The sequence below is a fragment of the Synchiropus splendidus genome, chromosome 19 (assembly GCF_027744825.2).
Source record: "Synchiropus splendidus isolate RoL2022-P1 chromosome 19, RoL_Sspl_1.0, whole genome shotgun sequence".
In the NCBI taxonomy this organism is placed as follows: domain Eukaryota; kingdom Metazoa; phylum Chordata; class Actinopteri; order Syngnathiformes; family Callionymidae; genus Synchiropus; species Synchiropus splendidus.
In genome coordinates, this window is record NC_071352.1 from 13,989,113 (window position 1) to 14,016,109 (window position 26,997).

Sequence of the window (26,997 nt, forward strand, 5' to 3'; positions counted from 1 at the left end):
TTGTTATTTCTTAATAATATGATATTTTTGTTATTAAATAGTTTAAAGCATTTGTCAAGGTGGTTATTTTATCATATAAGATTTATTTGTCTTTTGCATTTCTACTTTTAAGACCCCTGATCCAAAACCAGCCTACAATAACAAAATGCATCCTACTTTAAATAATGCCATTAATATTTAATACTGAATCAAAGCGTACTAAAATAAAACGCGCTGAACTAACTCGCTCTTAAATGTTTCTTCCTCATTTTAACATATTTAATAGATATTTTTGTCTAACACTGCACCCCATCTAGGAGAAAGGGAAGCGACAAACATGGCAGCACTTTGGCAGAAGTAGCCGCCGTTCATATTCTGAAGTGTGTTTAAGTGTCACCCCTCTAACCACTCCCTGATCCGACCCCCCCACCCCCACCCCCCGCCCCTCGGCTCCCACCCACCAGCCTCTGGATAAAGAACCAGCCTCCCCAATTGGGTTTCACTTAAGAGGTTTATCAGTGTGTTGCTAAACATTCTGACCTTTTTTTTAATCTTTAATGCGCTTAAAATGTTCCAAACCCTCCTAATCCCCGCGGCTATCTCACACAGATGTTCGCTCGGCTCTTTTATTGCACTTGGTATCGAGCTCTTTTTTGCCTTCATCATCTTCTCCTCCTCCTCCTCACCACCTCCTTCACATCTCCTGTCGTTCTCTTTCGCCTCAGTCGCTCACTCCTTTCAAGCGGCAGGCAGCAAACCGGAACAGCGCTTCTGACGGAGGACCATAAAATAGACTTCCCCCAGAAGAGTGCTCGTCTCAAGTGGATCAGAAATTACAAGGTGACAGAGCAAATGAAATGTGTGACAAAGAAGAGCAGAAAATAAGATGGAAAATATGAACAAGGATCAACGTCTATGTATTTTATTCATACCAAGAATAAAAAAATACCAGGGTAGTACTGTTATAAAACAGGCATCTTAACACATATATTAAAAGAAAAACTAAATTAGAATTGTTTTATGAAACATGCAGAGGTGGTCAAAGGTTGCAGGAGTTTCCTGTGTAAAGTATTCTCTAGGGGGCGCTGTTTGAACCAGTCAGGACCTTCTCCCTGCTCCTGATGTTTGACAGAACTCGCACTGCTAGTGCAACATGTTGGTTCCTGCTGGGGCTTCTGTGGACGTTGCCCTTTTCACTGAGAGCTGCACTGCAGCTGAGGGTTCCAACACTGCGAGCGCTTCACTCTCAGTGAGGAAGGTTTCATGAGACAAGGGCCTTAAAAGCAGGAGTTCTGAAGGTGCCTGCACTAACCTGTTGCATGAGGTCATGACCCCAGCATGACCAAGTTTTCAACAGAGTCCAACACATCAACTCCAGCTCAGACACGTGTTGCAATGGTTCTAGCACATCCACAGGTGTTGGCACCAGGGAATGTTTGGAGAATGGGCGCAGTAGTGGGGAGTCGCAGAAAGCAGAGCTGCTGCATCTTAGCCTTACAGTTAGCTTAAGCTTGGCCTTAAGTTAGCTTAGCTTAGCCTTACAGTTAGCCTATCTTAGCCTTACAGTTAGCTTAAGCTTGGCCTTAAGTTAGCTTATCATACTCTTACAGTTAGCTTATCTTTGCCTTACAGTTAGCTTAAATCTGGCCTTAAGTTAGCTGAGGTTAATCTTTCAGTTAGCAAGGACAATAGAAAGCATGATACCATAACCTCAACTCCACTTGTTGTTATGTTAGCACCATGGTTGTGTGTGCTAAAGCAGTTGCAGACCTCTTTTGCGCAAGAGCTACATGATCAATCGCCATGTTGGTTTTGGAGTTTGCTGTTGTCATGAACGTTTGAATGTGGGCTGCTCCCCCTTTTGGATAAATTGTGAACAGAAATACCAACGTTAAGTACGGAAGCATGTGATCAGTGACGGTAACGTGGTTTGAAAAGTAAGGGTAGATCTTCGTACGTTAGCCGTTAGCAGCAATGCTACATCAGCACATTACCTGAAACAACCGTCTTCAGCTCCAGTAACTGACGACAACAACAGCTGATTCCAAGTCAAGACTTTGGGGACGGCGGGTTCTGTTTTAGGACGGATTTTCCCGTCGCTATTCTGGGGAGGTTTATTCGGCCTCAATCTCCCCACCCTACCAATTAAACCGGCACTTTCTGGCAGAGCACCGCGACAGCGCTGGTGTCAAAATAGCTGCCGCGTGCTCCTCCACTTCCCAGGGCCGGCGATCGGAAGGCCTTCACTCCGCCGCAGTTTTTAAAGGCCAATTTAGAGGAAGCGAGCGTGACGTCAGAGCGGCAGCAGGAGGGCGGCGCTCTCGCGGCTACTGCCATGGAGGAGTCACAGTCACAAGAGTCAAAGATGAAGAAGAATGTAGGAGGTTAGGAGAGAGGCAGCCACCAATGAGGCTCAAGGAAGAGGAACTAAATCAGATCCACTTGACTTCTGTTGAAGTGTGTTGACCAAGGTTTGTATTGGAGCAGTGTGGAGTTCCCAAGATGCCCAGCGCTGCAGGCATCACAGAGGTGGCTCGCTTGAACAACAGGCCTGGACGGCGAGCGCGTCACCACATGAACTCACTTGTCAAGCGAGCCGCAGTCAAACATCTGTCCGAGTCGCACAATCCCGTTATTGTTGTGCTCAGCGGCGGAGTGACACTGGTGCAGTCGGGTGAATGTCTGGAATGCAACTCCGTGTTACAACACAACGCGGGGCGGTGTGATTCACCGCACTGGTGCCGCGAACGTGTGGGAGTGCAGCTATAAATACAGGCCTTGTGGGGGGCGGGGGGGCCGTGTTTTGTCTCCACATGTGTGACGTGTGCACGAGGACCGGGGCGGCGAGTGGCAGATAAGCATGCCAACATCTGACTGACAGCGTGTGGGCAGCGCCGTCTTCTGCGAGTGAAGAGAGTGTTCGCGCACGTGTGTTTCCTGGGACTGGAAGTTCCCTCAACTGACGGGAGGCGATGCACATCTGTGTGGGCTTTTTTTAAATTTGTAAGTGTGGGAGCACGGCCGCTCGGACTCGGTGCCAGCGAGGAGCAGGTGTGGGGAGGCAGCCCTGCGTTGCCCGTCGCCCATCTGCGCGGCCGTCTGTGTGCCGCCTGCGCCCTCTCTGTGCCAATGCCACACTGAGCCGCGGAGCCAGGGGGTGAGAAGGGGTGAGAGGGGCCTAAAGGGAATCAACCATGGGAGAGAGACCAGGGCAGGGGGTAGAAATATTCCAGTGTGTGTGTGTGTGTGTAGGAGAGAGAGGGGCTGGCGGGATGCCCATGTGCACCCCTCCCCTCTTTCGCTCGCCCCTCTGCTCTGTTTCTTTTATCTTTTATCTGTGCCTATGCTGAAGAGCTGTGATGTGCGGGGGGTGGAGGGAGGGAGGGGGGTGCTGCCTGTTCTCAGGGTAGCTCGCCCTCCTGCCTCCCCAGATTCAAGCCTATAAAGACATGTAGCCAACACACGCTCTCCTCGCCTGATGCACCTCTTCACCTTGGCCAGCAGATGGCATGTGTGAGCAGAGACGGCAGGGATCGCAACACGTGCAAAAGCGATCTGTGACTCAGAGAGTGTTTGTTCAGGATCTATCTGGTCAAAAGTTCAGTCAATGAGCAAAGTACTTGTGGCTTACACAAGCAGCACACGGACTTTCATATTATGGGATGCGTGAGTTTCCAGCCTGCTAAAAATACCGAGCAGCGGATCATTAGTTTATTTACGTTCTCTCCGGTTTGCACATTCCGGCTTATATCCGCAGACCGAGCCCCATGATATCATGCAGTCACAGCTGGCCTGTTGACACGCACAATAAACACGAGGTGAAAAACATTCAGGACCAACTGGCACAAGTGAGCGCGCCCACAGACGACTTGTGTACATGAAGCTTAATGCGAACCAGGCGGCCTTTATCAGGTGGGCACGAGTGGACCGGAGCGGTCATGTGATGCCAGGGGAATGTGGAGGGAGGGGTCGAGAAAAAGGGGGGAAGATGGGAAGAGAGACAAGAAAAAGAGGTGAATGAAAAAGGAAGAGAAGGAGGGGAGCGAGGCTGGGTGTAGTGAGAGCTGTGGGAACGCCGTCCTCGCCAAGGAAGACGTGATCGGGGGGAATAAAGAACGGAATGAGAAAGGAAGACAGACTTGTTGGCACAGCAGAGGAGCGGCGTTGGGGGGGGTTTACAGTGGGCAGACACGATCGCGGCGGCTCAACAGGGGAGGCAAGGAAAAGCAAACACAGACAAACACACACCAGTTTCCCCCCAAAACAAACCATGGCGAGGCAGCACCGGTGCGGAGACGCTCTCACAGGCTCCCGCCGTCATCAATCTCAGGCGCACGGCTATTAAAGCAAACAGGCCTGCTGTGATGCAGGAGCGGTCCTGACAGGGACATCACTCACAGCCAGACTCTTTGTTGGGCTCCGTCACCAGAACAACCAGGGGAGTCCGGAGCAACAGCGTTAACCTTTGCACGCACTTCACCAGTATTCACCGGCCCCGACACCATTACGGTCACTGTCAGCTCTGAGGCACTTTCTCACTGGCGCTCCAGTCACGCCAGCCTGAGCTGGTCCTCCACCTCAAGTCTGGAGTCTGGGCTGTAGCCATTAGCACAAGGATGGCGCCTAGCGTAGTGCTCAAAGGTCGTGAGGAAGCCCAAACATCTGAGGCACCGATTTCACACCAAATTTCCTTTAAGAAGCTCCTGATACAGCAGGGAACAACCTCCAAAACATGCTTCTACGCCCACTGAGATACATTTATTACCACTGTCACCCCAGTGACTGCACACCAAAATGATGTCCTACGTACTGAAGCCTGGATGTATAAGCTGCTTGAGACATCTTGCAACAGCGTCCCTGTTAAGGTCAACAGTTTTTCCAAAAGCGCTTAGTTACAGTGATGGAAGACCACCACGCAGAGCCTCCCAGGTGCCACGCTGGATGAAGACCAGCCTCCACCTCTGGAGAGAAGGACGGGTCAGAAGGACATGTCTCAGAGCTTTGTTTGCAGTCTCCAACAACAGGGTCCCGAAAAACACTTTTTTCTTTGGGGTTTGAGAACTATGTGAATGACTGTGCTCAAATCTATCTGGGGCTCGGAGAGGGTGTTTTACGAGGGTCATAAAAGTCCGCGCAAACACATAAAGAAGGCCAGTAAAAATAATGTGTGCTCTGCATAAATGCCGATTTGTGCTAATGAATTAGAGTCCGATGAGCGGCAGCGTAAAAGTGCACCGGCGTTCCATGCCAATGAGGATAAATGTGATATTGGACCGGTCATTTTGCGAATAAGCCTGGCTGTTGTTCATATGTGGCTGGGCCTGCTGCAGCCAGAGGTGGACGGCCACCTGCCTGCATCACTGCATCATCCCTGGATGGCAGGGGCTTGTCCCAAACCAGAGGAGAAGAAGCGTCTCCGTCCAAACCTGCACAGCATCGGCAGGAAAGGAGGACTGATGTATTCAGGCTGCAGAGGCGTGTGCACACACGCCGATGCGTGAAGGAAAAAAAAGTGTCAGACAAATGAGGGCAGGGATCGAAAGGCGACCTCTGACCACCAGCTGTCTGGAGGTCGTCGGCCCGGCGCAGTTGTCCCGAGGTGACCCCGGCCCAAGTCTCGTTGGCTCCCTGCACAGCTGTGTGAGGCTGCGGCTGCCGTCTCTTCCAAAGCTGCCTTTATCTCCGCCGCTGATAAGGTGAGCAAACAAATGCTGCGGGTAACACGCTCATTACAATCGGAGGTGGAGTTCAGGGCCCAGCCATGAGTCCAACAGACGCTAAAAAGCGCTCGGCCGGGCTCCAGAGGGATCACAGGCAGGACACTAGCTAGAAGCTCGATCAGCCTGTGGGCGACTGCCACAGAGACGCTCCACTTCCTGACAGAACATCCAGAGCCGGAACTCAACGGAGCGTACGCCATGGAAGCAACGGTCCTTAATGTGAGTCCTCACTCTTGATGCTGACTCACACTTGTGTGCTATGTGTTTGGGATTGGGACTCTGGACTCAAAAAAATCCAGAATAAGATCTGTTTAGAAGAGAGGTGGGTAGTTCAATTTCCCATGGAAAAAAATCTATAAAAGTAATGAGGAGGAAATGAACCATAAAAGCTTCAATGAAAACAAGGATATCAAGAGGTGTAAATATGGCATATATGAACCCTATAAAAATCATTCATTTTGTTTGAATAGAAATCATAATAAAACAATGGACCAAACATCAAAGATGTAAAGTTTTTGAGGAAAATACAGCATGTAGTCATGAATGTGTTGTATTTACTAACAAGCACTGGCTAAAACGGAAACAGGATATTGTATAGTTGTAGTCTGACCTCATGAGGGCCACAAAAACAGAGGCAAAGGACCACTTATGGCCCCCGGGACGCACTTTGCCCATGTCTGGTTTAGAAAGACTATATTCCCGCTGAGTTGTCACTATGGCATGACACGTGATGCAGGAGAGGAGTCACAGTCGGAGCATGGGATTTCTGAAACCCAAGCCTCTGCTTGAATCCATTTATTGTGACAGAGTCCAACACACCTGAACGAGTCACTATAACCAAGGATGCTGGATACACGACATATGGAACCACCAAAGGAGGCAGTCTGTGTGACTCGAGGACTCGTCGCTCTGGTTTTGACTTCTGGACGGATCTTACCTCGATGTTGGACTCATGGCATACAAGATACTTTCTGTTTAAAAAAGGCCGACTGAGTCGATCCAAGAACAAAATGAGGTCAAGAACATGAAGCGGCTCCATGTAGCGATATCACTGACGGAGTCTGTGACAAGTGAAAAGAACCTCAGAAGAAGACTGAAGCCATTTGACGGAGTGGCAGACACCTGGGGCGTTTGCTCGGACCAGGCTCCACCTCGAGGAAGGACAACACCCTTTGATACCAGGCCACAGACAGCCTCCTCTGTACGACATCTGTGGTTCCGACCGGTGAGCAGGCGCACGACTGGCCCTCTGTACCTCAGCCGACACGGAGAGTCCCAGCATGAAACCTTCAATAAAAAAACATACTCTGCATGTCCGCCACGGCGGATTAGCCTACTTCGTCCAGCTTGCGGCTCCACTCGTGCTCTCCCATGGTCGAGCTGATAATAGAGATTTATTCTATCAATCCATCTATTAACTTATTAACCCACATGAAAGCTCTAAAGCGTCCTTCCTCCCGCTCATCAGAATCAGCCGCAGGATCGCAGATTACAGCGCGGGGAATCCACTTACCCACTCCTTACCTCGGCCACAAAAACAGAATCATCAATAAGCATCGCTAACCTCCGCCGTATGATCTGCCGCTTCACTTCAAATCCCTTTAGAGAGAGACGCGCAGGGACGGGGAAGCAGCAGTGGAGGAGCGGGATCATGGGAGCGCAATAAAGTCAGGACAGAATTGGGTCAAATCCATACACAGAATATCAGTCCGCCATAAATCCTCATCTGTAAAGTGACCTCATGGAGCAGAAGTGCGGAGGTCACATCTGGGGCGAGCCTCGGTACGCCGATCATAACCGGCTTGAACTAGATCACCACACGGAACGGAAGACAAAATACACCATAACAATAAAGATACTTCTAAATATATACGATATTTGAGATCATATGCTCGGAAGAAGCTTTTTTTTAAACAGTGTAATTGAAGTTGGAACAAAATGTACTTAATACGAAATGAAATATTGAATAGAAGTGATAAAAAAAATGATCATAAAATGTATTATTTTTTTTAAGTGAATAACATGAAAAGAACGGAGTGAAATGTTCTAAATAGATCAAAAGAGGGGAGAACAGCTGGGTCCTAGATGAGAAATTAAATTAAAAAGTATGTTGTGAAATAAAATATTTAATACTCCATTTGAAAACAATACACTTATTTTTAATAAAAGAGTGGATCTTGTTTTAATTCCAAGACCTTGGATGAGCCCAGAACATCTCAAACATTCCAACTGAACCTGAGGCAGTGAATGCAACACTATGTAAACTCTTTATTATTATTTTTATATGTCTTTGTTCATAAAGCCTTGTTCAGTGACAACACATATTTCAGAACTCTGTCTTTTCAAAGCTGCATAAAACTCTATGTGGCGTAAAAACCAAGCGTTCCCGTCGAGCGATGGTGACGCTGTCCTGACAGGTGAACCTCCACATAAATCACTGAGACAACAGCTCACAGCCCTCTCATGACGAGAGAGATGAATCCTTCCAACCGTCAGGAGGGTGGACTTTCACCACCCCGGGCTTCAATAACGCTTGGCACGCCGAGGTGTTTTCCAAGAAGCTTCGCAACTCTGAGGCGGCAGTTAGTTTAAGGAGCGCTCTGGAGACTGGGTCTTCATTGCCTGAAGAGACGTGCGCGCAACCGCCCCTGCGTCGCCCGCGGCTGCAGCAGGCTACAGAGAGGATCTTCAGGTCCCGGGGCCGCCCAGAGGAGCCCGCATCTGTTTGGCAGGGGCTCAGAAATGTCTCGCCTTTCGCCTCTGGGATCGCTGGCCTTCGCTCAGCCAGAGGTTTATGAAAAACAGAGGAGAGGGGTGAGATGATGGAGTGCCAGTGAGGGGAAGAGGGAGCCACTCGCATAAATGGATTCTCCGCTCGCCCCTGTGCATCCCGGGGCTCCGGCTCAGATCAGGTGGAGCCGGGGCCTACATTTGTGTGTTCTGCTCTGCCCAGTGTCAGGGTTTACACCGCACACACATTTACAGGTGCTCTGTCACACTGAAAGCATTTTTTCGTTACGAAGACAAATGAGTTATAGTCGGAAGACAAAGTTTCCCAGAGAGTCTGAGCTGCTTCGTGTGACAGGTTGGAGATGATGAATTGAGACGCAGATGATAGAAGTGGAGCGCGTCCAACACGCACGGCTCTACACACCAAAACAAGAGGATGCCCAGGCTTTCCCAACGCAACGAGTCCCACAAGGCCAACTGAGTCCCTTTCCAGAAGCTCTTGACAGACAGAGGAACAGACCACCTCCATTCCATCATGAAACGTTCCCTGATCTCAGACGAGTTGACACGCCCCTCTCTGGACGCGATCTTCCCATGGCACAGCGCTGTTTGGTTAGCAACACACTGCGCAACAGAAAGATTCAGTCTGGCCAGTGAGTTCTGTTCTGCAGGAGGTTGTGGGGTCCAATCCCTGTGACTTACTTTGGAGAAGATCCTTCCGTAGATATGAGGATTTCTAAAATGCTTGCACAAATTTGAATCACACTCTTAAAAAAATATTGCTTTTACTGGCTTTTATTTTGAAACACAGAAACAGGACGTGATGTTTCCTTCCATCTGAGACCGATAACAATGTGTCATCATAACTTACTGCTCATGTTATTGTTATTATTATCTGATGAACGTCTGAACCAACTTCACCTGTGTATTTATGCCAAAGCAGGAGCCATAAAATCGCATGCCACTGTGTTGGATGCTTGAGAGGCTGCAACCAGTTTCCACTCAACATAAGCTGAAGCCCACAACGTGTTGCTGAGGGCAGCCGCGGCGCCGGGACATTTGGCAGTGATCTAGCTCTCAGATCCATCGACAAACCTGCCCACTGAAGCGCGTCTTCGCCGGACAGAAGGAGAAGCTGCTCGGGCGGCGTCGCTGCTAAATCCAGAGCGACATGTTTGATCCCAAACCATGATACCTAATAGCTTAAATATTCCAGGGATAGAATTTGAAATGTAATTTGCTTACTTTCAACCCTCTTGACCTAAACTGAACGTAATAATCCCCCAACCATCTGGACGCCGAGCCAAACGCGTCGGTATGGACGCGAGGATCCCGCTGAGCAGAGTGCGCTCACACGTTGCTCGATACTCACGTCTGCTGCAGCAGAGACAGAGTGTTTTTCCATGCGCCACAGGAACAACCCGACTAAACATGGCGTTGCTGGTTCAGCCAGCAGCTGGTGAAGCACTGGTTGATGCCTCCACTCCAGAAGAACAAACTTATCTTCCACACTAAACCAGTTTCCATGTATGATTTCAACACCACCTCTGACAAAACCTCTGACCCCATAATAAACATGAATAATAAACCGTCACTGTTGATATGATCCAAGTCAGACAGCCTTATGGGGACCACTCCATCTGACAAACCCAACACTGAGCCAGAGATGCTGCATCGACCAATGACATTACTTCTTGAATTAAAAACATGTTGGAAGCAACGCTGAAGCTGAAGTCCTCCACCACTCGTCGGTGTCAGGCGTCAGCAGAAGAGCAAAGCGTCCAGTCATGGTCTCGTCATATTCGCGTAAAACACTGCGTGTTTGTGTGTATCAACTCTAGCGTGAGGCGCAAAACTCTCATTGTGGGGATCGGTTTTGGTGGTAAATGGTGTACAATACCTTATCGCCCATTGCTACCCTGGGCTGTAAAAGACATCTAGTTCCTGTTCAAGTCAACACGACATCAAGTTTTGACATTCGAAAGTTCATCAAGTTGATGCCTTAGACGTTCAGTTGAGACACATGTTGCACCATCTGCGGCATATCCTGGCGGCCTGGGCAGCGCAGCACCTGACAGAGAGATGGAGGTTGGCCACAGGATGGCGCTCCTTTAACTGGTAATAATGCCTCACTTGGCACATAAAGGGCTTTAAACGGGCGGAGCATTTCAGTCACGGTAACTTCGGCACGGATGGCACCGACAATGAATGCAACCTCAGCAATGACATTGTGTAGAGAGCTTCCGATCGCACGCATTCTCTGAGACGGAAAGTTTTTTTTTACTCCAGAAACACCTCAGAATTGAGGACTGAATTCGGTATCATCCACTGGCAAACATCAGTGTGCGACGGCATGCGAGTGAGACGGGGCCGTTCAAGTATGTCGATCAGATGGAAGAGTTGTCGGAAAACTTTATCCGTCCTTCTCTCTCTCTCTTGCTCCGTAAAGTGATCAGTGAAAAAAGATGTTTTGGAATACTTGTAACGTGTATCACTTCAAGATGCCGGGCAGCTCCACAAACACTGGCAGCAGAGTTTTCTCTCGGCCACGTGGCCTGAACAAACTGCTGCAGGAAGAATGGAGGATCAGTGGAGAAAGACGTACATTTGCGGCTTGGAAGAATCCAAACAAGGACGGCAGGGTAACCAAGACAATGGGAGGCACGGAGGAAGAGATGACAGGCAGAGTCAACAAGACAAAGCCAATGTGAACGCCAGAGTGTTGCGGAGAAAAAGCCACACGTCAGTAAAATACGGCTCCCTCCCGGCTTCCTCGCCGTGTCTTCCCCTGCTTCGCCGCTGCAGCGCCGTTGTAAAGCCTGGTGAAACTCAGGAAGACCAGTAAAAAGAGGCCCAGCCTGCGAGTGAAAACTTCATAAGAAGAGGAGGTCTAAACATGAGTCGGGCTTTCACACGTGCATAAATGGGGTCATTGAACTTTTATTGTGGCGTAAAAAGCCTAAAAAGTCGCTGCATGACAGAACTTTCCAGGTCATTTAGCACAGCCTGAACCATTGGACTTCCCATCTGAAGCAGCTGAACAACATCGGTTTGGGCCAAAACGCTTTGCCCATCCCTCCATTTAATCAGCTCATGCCACCGTTGCGTGTGCACCACTTGACGGAAAGCTCCTCGCTGACCATCTGAAAGTGAGGACCAACCCTGCAGCTCATCCTCCGCCCGATGTCTTCCCCTCATGCAGGTCTAATCCCTGCAGCTTTACATCTTAAACCCCCGCCCTCCCGCGGCTCAGGACCAGAGCAGAGGAGAAATTAAAAAATGCCCTAAGACGCTGGAGACTTTTCTATTAGGGAGCCAACATTAACCCCGGCGACCGGCGCGTCGCCTGCAGATGCTCATCCGCTCCAGCGGGCCGCGTCCTCGCGTCACACGCCCCTTCGTCTGCTTTTCCTCACTCGGCTATCGCTGCATGTTTTCCCCGCTCAGTCCCTTTCAACAGGTCAAACCAGGTTTCCAACATTTCCCCCGCTCACTCAAGTTCGGCCAGGCAGTTCATTATTTCAAATTTACGGCCTGTAAGTTTGGCCGGCAGAGAGGAGGAATAAAAGCCAGGCTTTGGTTGGTGTGGTGAGTCCGGGCCAAAGCCGGCCCCCTGATCCGGCCGTGCCTGTTCCAGTTTAATATCATATCAAATAAAATGTCACCTATAAAAACGCTCCAGCAAGTGCCAACAACAGGGCTTCCAGGAGCTGAGGCAACACTACATTCATTTCCTGTAACTCAAGTCTCATTCTAGACTTTCCCTGACTTTACCTAACTCACTTCTTTTATTCCAAATAAAATGAATCAGATTATTGGGAACGACGTCTCTCGGTCCCATCTGACTGGCTCGTGCGGGAAAACGCGGGGACGTGAGATTCAAATCCCCGCCGAGGGAATGCAACCAGCAACCTACTGCCCAGCCTGAGCCAGAGATGCGTTCATGTACGGGAACTTGAACAAAATCCCAGTGTTATTTGGAGAGGAGTGAGAGGAAGGGTGGGTGAGACAGGTGCTGTGAGGGAGACGGACGCTCCGTAACATCCGGGACAAAACAGTTTGTTCTGCCAGTCATGCCGGGTCCTGTCCCAGCTAGCAGGGGTCAAAGGCAGGTGCGCAGAGGCCTCACTGCCAGGACATCACAGCAGGCCTAGAGACAACCACCAGGGTCTCCTCCAGGATTTGTGAAACTAGGAGGATCAAGAAGTGACCTGACAGACAGTTTTGACGTACTAAAAACACTCTTTCTTAATCCGATCTGCAGCCGTCCTCAGCCGGTCCGTCTCCTCATATGACCGGCCGACTGCAAGACTTCTGTTCTGCGAGCTGCGGAGGCGTTTCTTTAGTTATTATGTGGCTGCGTTCCGCTTGTTTCCTTAGTTCCACTTTATTTAAATACTTCTGCTGCCGTTGTTTTACATGTAGCGGAAACCCTGGTCACCAAAACCTTGATGCACTGAAGTCATAGATTCACATCTATATCCTTCTGGACTGTGGGAGGAAACCTGAGTTGACGCTTCAGATCCAGACTTGAGCTCAAGGGCAGAATAATCTTGCTGTGAATCGAATCCCAACTACAGGTGGACCCTGGATGAAAGACCACCAGATCCACCAAAGAAACCTGTCTTAAGAGTGATCCAACTTGACCTGTAGCGCGACCAACATGTTTGCTCTTCTTGAGCTACATGGACGTCACCACACGGGTCCTGCAACGGAGTCATGTGAACAAACTGCATCTTCCGTTGAACAGACAGCAAAGTCTGAACTGACCCGTGTCCACGATCCAGCTGACCGGAGCGGCTGGTACTGTAAAAGGATAAGGCTCCATGGTAATAGAAAAATAATGATACTTGCTAGGGCGAGCCTCGCTATCCTCGTATTCTCATTGGCCCTTAGGGGATTTCAGCCATTTGAAAGTATTTTGAAGAGGCCCGACTGCCCCCAGCTCAGCGGCTCAGCGAGGCCTTAAAACCCTGCAGCTAAATCCAGGGGTTATGCAAGGTAAAGCCCTAAATCTCACCGCGCCTGATGTTACATATTACTGTAATTGCAATTGGAAAAAAAAACACACGGGGAGATGGATTTTTGACTTTTACAGTGAAGGGAGAGGAGGAATGGAAATTTGAAGGAAAGGCGAAGGTTGTCGGAAACAGTAGAGGGGGAGGGGACTACCATAAAAGAGACCGTAGCTATGCTCTGCGGCGGCCGACAGAAAGTCCTGGATCACTGGAGAAAACCGAAATCGATTAAAACAACAAGCCCAGTCAATACTGCCTCTAAAAAATATGCAAATATACAGATATTGTTTAGTTTCTGGAAATATCCTTGGCATGATAGCTACATTTGAATGGCGAAAGCAAACCAAAAACGCCATATTTGCGATGCAAAAATACATGTAGTACAAGAGTGAGACGGGGGGACACGTCGGTCCCGTTTAAGAGCAGGGACCCGCCATTTTCTCTCATGTTTTCCTGCCTGTGCAGGCGGCATGATGCAAGACCTCTCCAGACGTAACCAGGCGTCAGGACTTGTTGTGAGAAGGGAGCTTCACGCTGCGCCACCTCCCGGGGCCATATAGGCGCCCCGACTCTTGACTGTGATTGCAAATGTTCAGAGGCAAATCCTTTAATCCGTCGACATGCGGTCATGTGACAAGCGTCGTCTTCTCAGCCCCCTCCTTCCACATATTTCTGACGGCAAACAAAAGGCTAATTAATTGTTAACACGATACGTAGCCGGCGCTCCAGACACCAGCGCTGAGAATCATAAAATAATAGTTTGTGAGAGCGAGCGCCCCCCCGGGACGATCCCCCAAACAGGGAGCCACAAAGCCACGTGAGCGTGTCACCCAGTCTGTTGCTATGCCCATTAAACATCATAATGAAATCAAAGCTGCATCACGGCCCACACTGGGGACGGGATTAGACCTCGCCCCGGCAGGAAGCGCAGGTTGAAGGAGCTCCAGCTACATGCTGCTCGCATCGGGGCTCACGCTGTCTGCCTCGCTGGCAGCTGGCCAAGACCCGGCCGGTCGGCAACAGCCGGCGCTGTGTCCAGGCCGGCGCTGCTCGTGGGTGTGGCGTGAGGAAGCCACGGATAGTCAACATGGTCGCCCACGCTTCGGACAAGGAGTGCAAGCAAGGTCAAAGGGCAAGAGGTGGAAGCAAGGATATTCCATTCTCCCCGTCATAACACCGGCATTACACTAGGCTTTCCCATAAAAATGAATACACAGTGTTTTAAAAGCAGTGTAGTGATGATGTTACCACTGACAGTTAAAAGGGAAAAGTCGAAAAGAGGGACTTCATGACGACGACGACGCTCCAGTTGCTTCAGGTGAATCATTCAAGTGGAGGCTCACCTTGAAACCCAAGTTCTCGCACCTCCATTGTCTCACTGACGTGAAAAACATCTCCGTTTTTCCTTTTCAAGACTGTTTATCCTCAGCAGCGATGGCACTTTCACTCGCCAAAGTTGTGGATCAAAGCCAGAGCCTTGGCGCGTCGCTGCCACAATGGCAGCTGTGAGAGCGAAGTGAGTGAGTTGGAGGTGTAATGGAGAGAGGAAAACTTGTTTAACCACCGCAGCAGCAAACAGCTCACTCTGGAGCCGTGACACGATCAGCCTTAAGAGGAGCTCGGTACCAGAATGGCTCCCGCTGGAAAGATGAAGTGGCTCTTCGACGTTCAGTTGCCTGACGGCAGCCGTGAGCAACAGCCACTCACCACAGATCACAGCTCTTCTCAGGGCGTCTTTGAGACAGCTTCCAAGCCCAAGGTGAGGCTGGCTGTGAAACCCAGAGGTTCACAGGACCACGTCACCACGATGGCTCCACATGAAATACATGTGTACGTGAGAACACAGGAGAGAAAAGGGATCGGAAAACTCTGATGTTGAGGGTGAGAAGAAGATTTAGAGGTTATGATCCCCAGTAAACACGACAACACACTGTCCGATGATACTTCACTTCCACGGCATACTGAGTTTGGTGTTAAAATGGAACTGTCCTACGCTGACTGAACTGGCTGCTGTGGGAAACCCCAGCGTCTGAGCAGGGCAGAGAAGAGCTCAACTGAAATGTCAAAACACAGACAATACTCGAAGAGTACATTGAGGCTTGGACTGAAATATTCCACGCTGCGTCTGGCCCGACCTCCCCTCATCCTCTGGAGCCCCTTCTCTCACGTTGTCCTTGTGTCCCGCAGTGGAAGCCAACATGTGATTTCACTTATCGCAAATTAAGGAAAGGAAAGACGCGAGGGACGACCTTCACCGTGTCTCTTCCTCCGTCTTCGCCGAGGCCACGATCAGGGGAGGGATCTGTTCCCATCTGGGCCCCCACAGATAAGCAGAGAAAAGACTCAAAGAAGGCTCCCAACACTGGCCCTTCAGTGGTCAGGTTGGCCATCCTGAAGATCAGCGCTGAGTAATCCTCCATCAAAGTTGCAGCGCTGCTCTGAGCCACCGATAACACCCTCATATCAGCGTGGATATTGCGCGGCAGACCACGGTAGAAAAACGCTGAGCCGCGGACGTCAGCTACGTCGAGGCGTGGACAGGCAGTCAGCGACAGGTGAGACGTTCATGCTCTCACTTTCATTCATCACACACCAACTACAAATCCCGGCTGCGCAACCCTCAATAACTTCCTGAAAATAAATCTCTGCCGCCGATACGAACAGGTGTAGCGCTAAAAATATGGACGGGAATAAGCCATTTGCGCCATCTGGTCTCTTGTTACAGATTTTCGAGCAGATAATACGGCATCTATTCATCCAGCTCATGACGGACAGGGATACGGTGTGTGTGTGTGTGTGGGGAGGACGGTGATCGGGGCCACTTCACCGGCTTTGTGATCCAGATTTAATAGCCTGCGTGTCGTTTTCAGGGATAGAAATAATGGAACCCAGTGTTACAGGAAGTGTTTTATGAGTGGCGAGACAAGCTGTTCGCTTGTTTGTGTGAAACAAAACCACTCAAATTCTGGGTTATTGTAGGCTATTATCAATAGTTCAAGCAGAGATCAAACTACACTGTACATCAATGACTTGAACACAACGAGTCGTGCTCCGGATCACCGGCGTGTGCCCCGACTCATTTAGCAGCCAAGCTAACGGTTGCTAACATGGAGCTAACATGGGCGCCTTCAACCAACAAATCATGTTGTCTTATGAGGACCACTGATAACACCGACCTGGCTGAAGGAAGTTGAAGACACATCTGCAGATCATCGTTCCAAAACACAGCTGATATCAGGTTTGTCATGTGATCACCGCAGACATGGGCTCAGACCGAGGAACACACACACTGCATCAGGTCACACACACATTACTGAAGGTTATTAGACCTCATTAGACCGTGACTAGTCTCTTTATGTCCCTGTCCAAAGTGTCCACCAGGGGGCACACCTGGATTGTGAGACACAGTTTGGTCACACTACATGACTTCAACCCCTGAGAAATTTTGGAATTTGAACCCCATGAAACTCCACTTCCTGCATTTTCAGGGTCAAGTTTTCACATCCCACCAATAGCAGCGCCCTTCCACGCCGGGTCAACCGGTGAAGCAGGAGTGTTGCGACTTGTGAGATGTGAATAACCGTGAGATTTCGCAAAGTCGCGAACGTCCGCGAAGGCATGAGAAGCCGGAAAATCCAATGAAATTCAGCGAAATTATCTGTGAGAAACACGCTTCTCATCTCATGGAAACCAGTACGATGCCACGAGGACCCGGGAACTATAAGGGCACGAATGATGGGAAATACAGGGTGTCCAACTGCTCATCTCTATCAGTTCACGGCTTCCCTGACACCTCTCAAGCTAAGACCTGAGGCAAAACAATTGTGTTTCTGTGTTTAATAAAACGTATTTCCATGTGCAATGTGAAAGTCGGACTTGTATATTGATGGGAGGGGCTACAAGACCACCACCAAAAGGCACATTTGAGGCTCCAATTCATGGATAAAATGTCAGTCGCACAAGCCGCATTATATCAAATTTGCCGACGTTCCGAGTTAAAGACAAAAAGATTCCACCTTCCATGATTCCGTACGAAACCATAGGCCGCCGAGTATCATGTAAAAAGAGTAAGACAATGTTGAAACCATCAGCAGCAACTTATTAAAAGAAGGAATTAGATCAGACTGTTTCTCAGCGCTGCTGGGGCCACAGAGGTCTCAGGCACCAACGCTGATTCAAAGCTCCCCAGGTGATGCAAGCGAGCGCTCGCGCGGCGAAGGAAAATTTATTACCCCGAGTGCCTCGGCAAGCTCACTGGGATCGTAAGGACAAAACGGAAAACAAGAAAGGAGAACGCTGAGGAGAACAAATGAGCTCTGGAGCTAATGTTTTCACCAGGCTCCTGAATGTTACTGCCATTTGCAGGAGCTGAGGAGCTCCATCTCAGCTCTCTCTCAGTTCTCCTCGGACTCTTTTTCCTCCTCATTTGCATCCCTCAACCCCGGGGAAGGTGGTGGTCTGCCCCCCCCCCCAAACATTTCTGTCTCCTTCATTTAACCGGAGCGAGTTAAAGAAGAACCGCAGGAGGAGAATGGGCTCGCAGGAGGAAGGAAGGAGGGTTGCGACGACTCCAGTCAAAAATAGCCCAGTCAGCAAACTTTAAAAGCCAAGATCAACCTCTGTGAAGAAACACAGGTGGCAAATTCAAGATATTCCACGCTGCCTTCAAACATCCCTGGAGTCAGTGGAGATCCCACAGACTCAAGCACATCATGACGTCCTGTTTTTAGTAACAGTCTCCATCGATAAATGGGTCGAGTTCAATTCAGTGACACATCATGGAGCTCATTCACCCACCAGAGACTCAGACTAGAGCTGCAAGATCTGGTTCCCTACGGCCCCATCTACTCTAGATTCTATTCTCCGACATGGTACGTCCATGGTGCATGTGATTCTCCAGGGACGTGGACCATTGCTTTAAAGAATAACTGAATATAGAATCTTCTTTTCCTTTGGGCTTCTCCCTTCAAGGGTGGCCACAGTAGATCATCCTCCTCCATCTCCCACTGTCCTCTGCTTCCTCTTCTCTCAAACCTACAAACCTCATGTCCTCCTTCACCACCTCTGTGGCCTTCCTCTCCACCTTCTACAGTTCCAACCTCAACATCTTCATCTACCAATGTACTGGCTCTCTCTCTCTCCTCTGTACATGTCCAAACCATCTCCATCCAGCCTCTCTGACTTGGTCTCCTAAACACCTGAGCACATGTGCAGTCAGAGAGAAGCTCAGCATCTTAACTGAATATACTACTATATTTGGTCACATGCATGTCATGCACTCTAATGGAATCTCCTCTTCCTATAAAGGATCATCCCATTCCCAACAAGCTTCCCTGACCTCCGGCTCAAACTCTGTCCCCAATCAGAAAAGCACAACATCGTCTTTTAATCCAGCTCCATAATCACCAAGTCTCCCGCTCACATGGACCCAGCGCTGGCGGCAGCGGGCAGATGAATATCTCCTCTGATTAAATCATTAAGGAGATTTTTCTTTTTTTTTTTTAAAGCCCTGCCCTTTAAATGTGCTGCCGGCCGGCCGGCGGAGTTAGCGAGGGGATGGAGGGGTTAGCGGTGGTGGAGGATTAACTTGTTTGGGCTGTTCGCTGCCTGAAACATTAAGCGCTCAGTCACTCAATCACCAGGATCTACACGCTCGCTGGGACTGAGCCTCCGCCACCCCACTGACATTGACCGCCGCGGCCGGAGCACTGAACCTGCGCCGGCACAGCCAGCTCCGATCCCATATCTCTGTCAGGCGTGCAGCGTGGAGCAGTTTTCACATCAGCTGTGTGCTAGTGGGGATAGCATCGAGTCAGAGCTACCGTTAGCTTTGAAGTTGGGGCCCATACCGAGGCAGATTTGGTTTTTTTGAAAGCCCAAGAGGCCGAAACCGAAATTTACCAATATTTTTTTCACAACTAAATGACACACTAAAGTCACTTTACAGAGAACATTGCAACTTTTCAAGCAAAATAAATAAAGAATGTAGAAGTGTTTCACATAAAATGACTTTTACTCCCTTTTCAATGAGCTGTGAAAAGATCAAACCCACAAAGTAAACTTCACCTGGTAGATACTGGATTGCTGCCTCATAACCTGACAGATCTCTCCTCTTTTCGTCGGCAACATGACCAGGAGTTTCTGGGGTCCGGGTGTGTATTAGCCGCTCAAAGCTCCAGTCTTCAACAGCAGAACACGGCTGCTAATCCAAAAGAATGGACTCCCATAGCATTGGTTTCACTTGCACTTGGCTCCCGTTAGCTTTAGCTTATTAGCCTCTAGGTAGCGCGCGAATTCAGTGCGGTGATTTCAGGCAGTGCCTAGGTTTACCGCGGAGGCCAAGTCCATGGGTGTACATGGCGCAGACTGCAATTCGGTTGTCATTTTCCTTGAAAAAAATCACCCATATCGGTGCCGATAAATCGGTTGGCCGATCGATCGGCGCAGCCCTGCTTTGAAGGAGTATTTGTCAATAATATCAGGGTGGTTTTGGCCTGGGCCCGCCTCAGCACTTCCCCACCAGTGCTCGGGCACAGATCCAGGGAGACTTCTGGGCTCCTCTGCCTGGTCCCAGACCTGGCATGGGTCGGCAAAAGACAAACAAAAAAAGGCTTCTAAAGTAATTTCTCCAGTCGGTTGCAAGCGCTCAGTTGTCAGACAAAGAAAACACCACCCATGTAATGCTTTCCTGATGTGACTCCAACACTGAAGTCACATTCAGGAGAGCTTGACTTCCTTTCAAGAGCCGGCGCTGAAGCGCCAGGAACGAAGCTCAAACTCCCGTCTCACATGGGCCGTGATAAACAGGCAACAATAAGCTCCTGGCTTATGAGAGTGACGGGGAAGACTGATGCGGCCGGCATTAAAACGCCATTCCTCCGCAGCCCAAGTGTGTCACTGCCATCCCTCCTCCTCTCTCTCACCTCATATAAACACCATTTTTCTGCTCGGCTTCACGCAGAACACATCCATCAAGGCAGGTCCAACAAACATCCACCACGACGCCGGGCGCTACCGCCAGCATCGCTGCCGGGAACTTGGACGACGTGAACATGGCTATTGTAAATGTCCAAGAGCAGAGATCCATTCAGCTGTGAGACAAGAATTTTTACTCTCCATAAACTGTACACGTCCAACTGTTGCGGAAAAATAGTCCCGATGATTTAGGAACTGTTGACTCAGGGGCCCAGCCAACCTCACCGAGCCAAGTCCTCCGAGCTGGTCTGTGTTTGTTTTTGTATTATTAGTGAGGTGAGAAGACGACGAGTTTGATCAAAATGTCTCAGGGCTTTATCTCCTAGTCACATCCATCAAGGCCATTTGAATAGCAGAAGCTGGGGGAGAAACTTATTTTCAGTTTCTGTGAACCGAGCTAAACGCTAATGCGCTAAACAAACACAAAAGATAAGTAGACCCCGAGGCCGGCCCACTTTCATAGCATTGAATTTAAACGTTTCACCACAAGAGACCACGATTCATCACACTGTAGAGGTCAGCGTTTTGCCCTCAATGCCCCGGACCAAGTTGAAGAAGAACCCCAGAAGGAGGAAGGGAGGAAGAAACTGAGAAAGAATGAACTGTGACAACACTGTCAGGTGGCGCTATGGTGGCCTCAAGTGGACAAAATGCCAAAAGTCCTAAAACAGACGGATTCATGAGGTCTTGTTCTCGAGTGAACTTTCAACAGCCAGAGTTCAAATACAGTGGTCAATACACATCTCAATTCTTTTATTTTATCCTGCAGCAAATTTTATAGACATGTTATCCAAATCTATCCACCTTAAAAACAGATTATTCTTATTATCTTCAATGTGAGTCACAAGACCTCGCAAAACTAACATTACTCCCAAGATGTCATGTGACTGGAGGCGGTTTTGTGCTAATTTGTTCTGTGGTTCACAGTAAAATGTAATGAAGTTAAGTCCAACCAACTTTACTCCAGTGGACTTCCATGAAGTACAAATCCTCAAAGGAGTCCTGGTGTTAAAATGGAGGCCAGACTCATTTAGTTTAAGCCAGACTTGAGCTTTCAGGAAATTCGTGTAACATTTGTTTTCATTCTTCGTTCAGCCACGAGGTCACATCAAATTCTTGTCTCCATTTGTTGACATATACTTTTTTAAATAGAGGTTTTATTCGAGCTCACTATTTCGTTACAGCCCCACTGTTTAGCAGACTCTGAGTAAAGAGGAGAGTAAATGTATGGCAAAGGAGTCGGCGGCTGGAGTGGCAGCCTTTCTTTCTTGGAGGGAAACTGAACAGAGGGAGTCTGGAGGTGAGAGACGCAGCGCGGTGTCTGTTCTCCCTCTGGCTGGTGATGGGCGACTGCAGCCAGCATAAACACATGCCTTCATGGCTCACACATTTCCTGCGCCGGGCCACACAGGCTCCGGACACGCCGGCGAGTCCTGTGTGTATATGTACATACGCACGCTGGCTGATCTGCGGCCGGACAGAGCCCTGTGTTCGTGTGGCTCCGCCCGCCCAGCGGAGATCTTACTCCTCCTGCTCCGTCGGTGCTGTGCCTGTGGTAACCGCTCTGCCACTCAACGGCGTGTGTTGAATAAGCGCCGCGCTTCTCATCTATAGAGGCCCCGTTCTCAACCGTGGAGAGTCAACTTGCAGACAAAACCAGGCGGAAAGAGAGATTTGGCACACAATAGCAGCTGGAGCGCAGGAGGCCGGAGAACTGGGGGCGCAGGAAGGGGTCCTGCCGAAACACACTTTCCTCGCAGGCCAGTGGCAGAAAATAAACATCAGCCGCAGCTGCAGCGCCGGCGCAGCTGACGGACGTGGGCCTGACTTCAGGTGTTAATTTGAGAGAGGGCCGGGGGGGCGTGTTTGGGAAGGCTCCTCTCAGGGTTTTGGGCCAAGGCTGCGTGGCTTCAGAGCAAAGGGGGCGCTGAGGCAAGTCGCTCCCCTCTCCTCCTGGTAAATGGAGTGTAAAACAGGCCTGGTGCTTTAAGTGGTTGTAGCCCAGAAGGAGATGATTATCTGAGGCTAATTCCCCCTCGCTGGAGCTCACAGGCCCCTAAAGGATGGTGTGAGGACCTTATAGCCGGTATAAGGACGGAGGCAGAAAGAAGAGACTCATCGGTCGGGTGAAAAGAAAAAAGGGTTGGAATATGAAGGACCAAACCATAAAGAAGTGCAACCCAGTTCCCAGTGTTGGTGCTAGAGGTTTCAGCAGCACTCACCGTAGGACCATGTATTAAGTTGTGCGTCTCTAGAGGGAGCAACAACTGTGACACAACAAGTAAATAAAGAGTGAACAGAAGGGGGTCCACCAGACCCAGACAAAGGAGTCCTCCTCAAAACTGGACATACTCCTCAGATCCAGTGATACAAGCCTCCCTGTCTCCCCAGCCCGACACTGAACCTCTTGAGAGGGATTTTCACATGGGATCCCTGACTCGCGCTCCACTCAGCTCCCTGTCTGCTTTGTTCAGCCTGCAGCAGGGTGATGTCATTCTGAGCGGAGAACGTACCCGCTAACCTCCGTCCCGCGTGTGTGTGCTCGCATGAAAAAGGAGCGTGAATTCGCCGGCGTGTCTCGGTTACGGCCCGTTTCAAGTTGCGGCCACTGAGCCAAGTGTGACCGGACCTGAACAGTAAACCGGAGGGAAACCGAAGCGCAGCGCAGCCTGATCATGTGACCGCCCCAGACGGTCGAGGATGTCAACAATCACGCGGGCACTCGCTCAGGTAAAGCTTCTCTCTCGCCGCCTGTTTTGTCTTGACTGCCCAAAGTGCACTGTGGGTAAAACACAGCGTAGCATCCCTGGATGTCACTGAGAGAATCCAACTTCACTAAACGGATGCAGTGAATTTGCTAAGCGGTCAGAGCGACAAAGCTAATCCGTAGAATTAGCTGTACTTAGCTGCACTCTAAGCTAATTGGCTCGCAAAAGGCCATCAGATAAAAGCGCTTCCTGTGTGTCGCCGATCCTTTCCTCATTGGAGATTAGGACGAAATATGGCGACAAAACATGTTTCAAAACCAGACGTGTGAGAAACGGAAGTTTGAAGTCTGAAAAAATGAAATCATTTTTCATAACCTGCGATCAAATACATTCCTTCCAGCTTACGCAGGTTACAGTAAAGAGCAAATTTGCTCCACGTGTTCGTAAAAACCTGAGTCTGGATTCTTCTTTTTTTCTTTCAAAAAACAACTGAATCGATTTAGCACATGCGAGAGACAAGCATCATCCAGCGCAGGCAGGATCCAGGCGGCTCCCAGGACTGCGCTTCACCCACCGTCTTTCCAGCAAAGCAAACACTTCCTGACACAGCAACCTGTCTGACCCGCCACTGGTCTGCTTTATTGACTCCCAGTCAACAGCCCCCTCTGAAGACAACCGCTCGCACACAGACGCAGGAATGAGGGAGCAATCTCATTACGGGGAGATTAGGACAACATCTGTTTGCTGTCCCCGTGTCACTGCCGCTGCGGCGGCGCAGCCATCAGCGCTAATGTCACTAGCCGTGCAAACGGTTAGGAGGCAGGAAGAGCGGGTGAGCGCTGGGCCCAGATAGAAAACAGCCTGAAGGGACGAGGGAGGAACCGAATGAGAGGTGGAGAGGAAGAAGTGAGGCAGAACTGGAGAAGGAGGGAGGAAGGGAAACACGTGAGGAAGTCAAATGTAACAGAGGCTTTATTGTTTGCAGTTCTGTGGGGAGGGAGCGACTTAAGGAGGGACGGAGGGAGGAGACGGGAGGGAGGCCCAGTCCGACCCGCGGAGAGATACAGTAGAAGCCATGAATAAAGGGCCTCTGCTCGCTCTGTTTCTGGAGCTGCGACGCCGCTCAAGTGGCGTGTTATTGGCCGACGTCTTGGCAAAGTGCAGTGGAACTTGATGGAGCAGGTGACAGATCTGTGTTCAAGGCTCCTGCCATGATACATGGTGAGGTTTTGTTCCATCTTGGTCAGAAAACAGAAGCAACACAGAGTGTGGAGGCTCCAGGACCCGGGGGTCAGAGAGCCGAGGTCATACGGCTCAAAACAGACGGGGAACCATTTTAGTCGTGGGAGGAAATGGTTGATATTTTCCATGATACATTGCTGTTGTTTCATCGATGCAGCCCGTGGCATGCCGCACAAGTTGCTGCGTCGTTTGGTTTTTTCATGTTGCCAAGCCATGTGGCAAAGGTCAGGAGTCCAACCGGTTTGATGTTGCCACCAAGAGCTTCCTACCGTCAATTTCAATAGTAGAGTTTTCAGGCAAAAAGCCCACTTGTCAATATCCAAGCAACTTTCCCAGTCGTCTTCAAAACATAACTTCATGAAAGACAGGTGAGAGTGTTGCTCCTGACGGAGACACCTGGAGTCAGTACAGGGGCCCTCGCCTGTCAGGAGCCGGATCACTCACGACGCCTCGACTCCTGCTGAAGGACTCTCAAACAGTCATCCCTTTTCTTCCACTCTAATTTGAATTTGACTAATTGATTGACGGACGAATGTGGTCCGGACTCAAATGAAGGCAGGATAATCATCATGAAAGACATGTTCTCGGATTAAAATTGGGTATTAAAATAATCCCCTGCCAGATCACAGGTCACCTCGAGTGCCCTTGACCCTTGCAGCGTGCCGTTCCTGCCCACAGATAAAACTGAACGTCTGGACTGGAAGAGTCCAGAAAGAAGTGGTTTGCGAATGGCTGAACTCATACAAGGATGTTCCAGATCGTGGATTTTCACTTCAGCAGAGGGTCTGGACGCCACCCGAGCGCTCATCCAGGGACGAGCACCGACTGCTGGGAGTGGTCCCTTTCCCCTGCAGCTCTGACTCGCCTGTGTTTTCCCCCATTCTGACAGATTTTTTAAGAAAACACAAGCAAACAAGTAATTCTATTTGGCAAGTGGGGCCCGCTCCCGGCTCGACAGAGGGAGTCGCCCTGACAGACGTAACACGAGCCGCTGTTTGGGAATATGGGGGCTTCGCAGGAGTAACGGGGAGCATCGCAGGGAAGCCGACCAAAAGCTTCCCGCCGACGGCTGCTTCCCTTGATGGAGTAATTGCTTCTAATCCATCAGGGGGTTCCATACTTTCATTTCCTCGCCTCCCTCCCACGCTCCTCGTGCTCCGAACGATCCCATCAATGTTAGAATAATATCACGGGGGAAAAAAACACATAAAAGCTGTCAAACGTCGAATTCTAACACGAACCATCTGGTGGAGCGATGAAGGTAAACACAGGCGAAGAGGAAGAGGAGGGGGAAACGGCAGATCAGGAGACGGGCGAGATAAGCAGGAGGGAGGAGGAGTGATGCCAGACAGAGAGGTAAGAGATGTGAGGGCAGAGGTGGAGGAGGCGGAGAGACAGATGAGCAAGACGGGAGCAAGGCGGGTCGGGGGGAAGCCCAGAACAAATGAAGGTGTTGCAGCCTCCTGACAGACGGAGAGGAGGAGCCAAACACAAGACAATGAGAGGGAGTCGCTCCAAGAGCAGAGAAGCTTCGCACTGCTTGTAACACTTCATGAGATCACACAGCACTCAGAACCACCGGCTGGAAACAGGATTCACAACATGGGAGGACCAAACCCCAGCCACACACTCCACTCCCAGCTAACCAGGGCCACCTGTGGATTGGATCTGAGGCGGGGACACACTGGAAAGCGCTCCATTACAGGACACACAGGCAGAGACACGAAATGTTTCAGGGGAGTGGGAGGAAACTGGAGTGCCAAGACCCAACTTTGAGTCAATGAAATGCAAAATCAAAAGCTGTGAATCTGCCACATCATAAAAAATGTTTACATTTTCCTTGACTAAACAAAAAAATATGAAACTAACTAAACCGTTATTTATTATTGGACAGTCATAATAGCAGATTTTTTATTTTATTTCTGTAAAATGGCCTGTTTTGTAGTCCTTATCTTCTCTCATTTTTTTTTGTTTAACTTATAAGTTCTCATTTAATATTGACTACAGTGTTTGAAAAACATTGATGGTTCTTTTTCATGAAATAATGAACTCAAATTCACACTTCCATTTCTCATGCGACACATATTTCATTCATGCAGCCCTGCACACCACAATATTAGACGTTTATGTTCTTACCTGTTGAAGTTGGCAACAGATCAGGCGGCAGCAACATGGAAGGAAAACAGAGGAAAGGTTTGTTAGCATGACGCTGCCGTCTGAGGACCACCACACTCTAGCTGTCACATGACAGCGTGACAGGACCTTCTGAAGTCCAGGGCCGGGAGAGAGGCGGCCGACCAAGAGACAAGCGGTTTTGTTGGGTGGTAAAAGAGGTTCGATGGTGAGCAGCGGCCACCAGAGGGAGCAGCTGAAAGGTGATGAAGACTCTTCAAAGTTCTGCACCTAACTGAGGCTGCATGGGTCGGGCGGCGGAGGAAACCGCAGCGGCAGCGCTCCAGCACCAGGCCGTCCCTCCTGCGGTGGCATGGCCTCTGTTCGGTGACACGGGAGCTGATGAGGCTTGACAGGAGGTCAGCGACCTCACTTCCTACTCTAATTGGTACTGTGATAAACTCCCTTCACCCCCGCGGCCCCCTGAGACTGGTGGAGGAGGAAGGTGGGGGG

General features: G+C 49.8%; 1 protein-coding gene across 18 annotated transcripts in view; it reads right to left on the minus strand.

Moving 5' to 3' along the window:
• The window catches only part of nfixb (nuclear factor I/Xb), a 124,477-nt gene that overhangs the window by 31,260 nt on the left and 66,220 nt on the right, over positions 1-26,997 (minus strand). Inside the window, exon 3 of one of the 18 annotated variants that reach the window (XM_053850809.1) lies at positions 466-26,508. The exons of the other annotated variants lie outside the window; for them this stretch is intronic. Coding sequence (XP_053706784.1) covers positions 26,489-26,508 — 20 coding nt within the window. The 3' untranslated portion in view covers positions 466-26,488. Of the gene's footprint in view, positions 1-465; positions 26,509-26,997 lie in introns of those variants that run through there. 18 annotated transcript variants of the gene reach the window in all.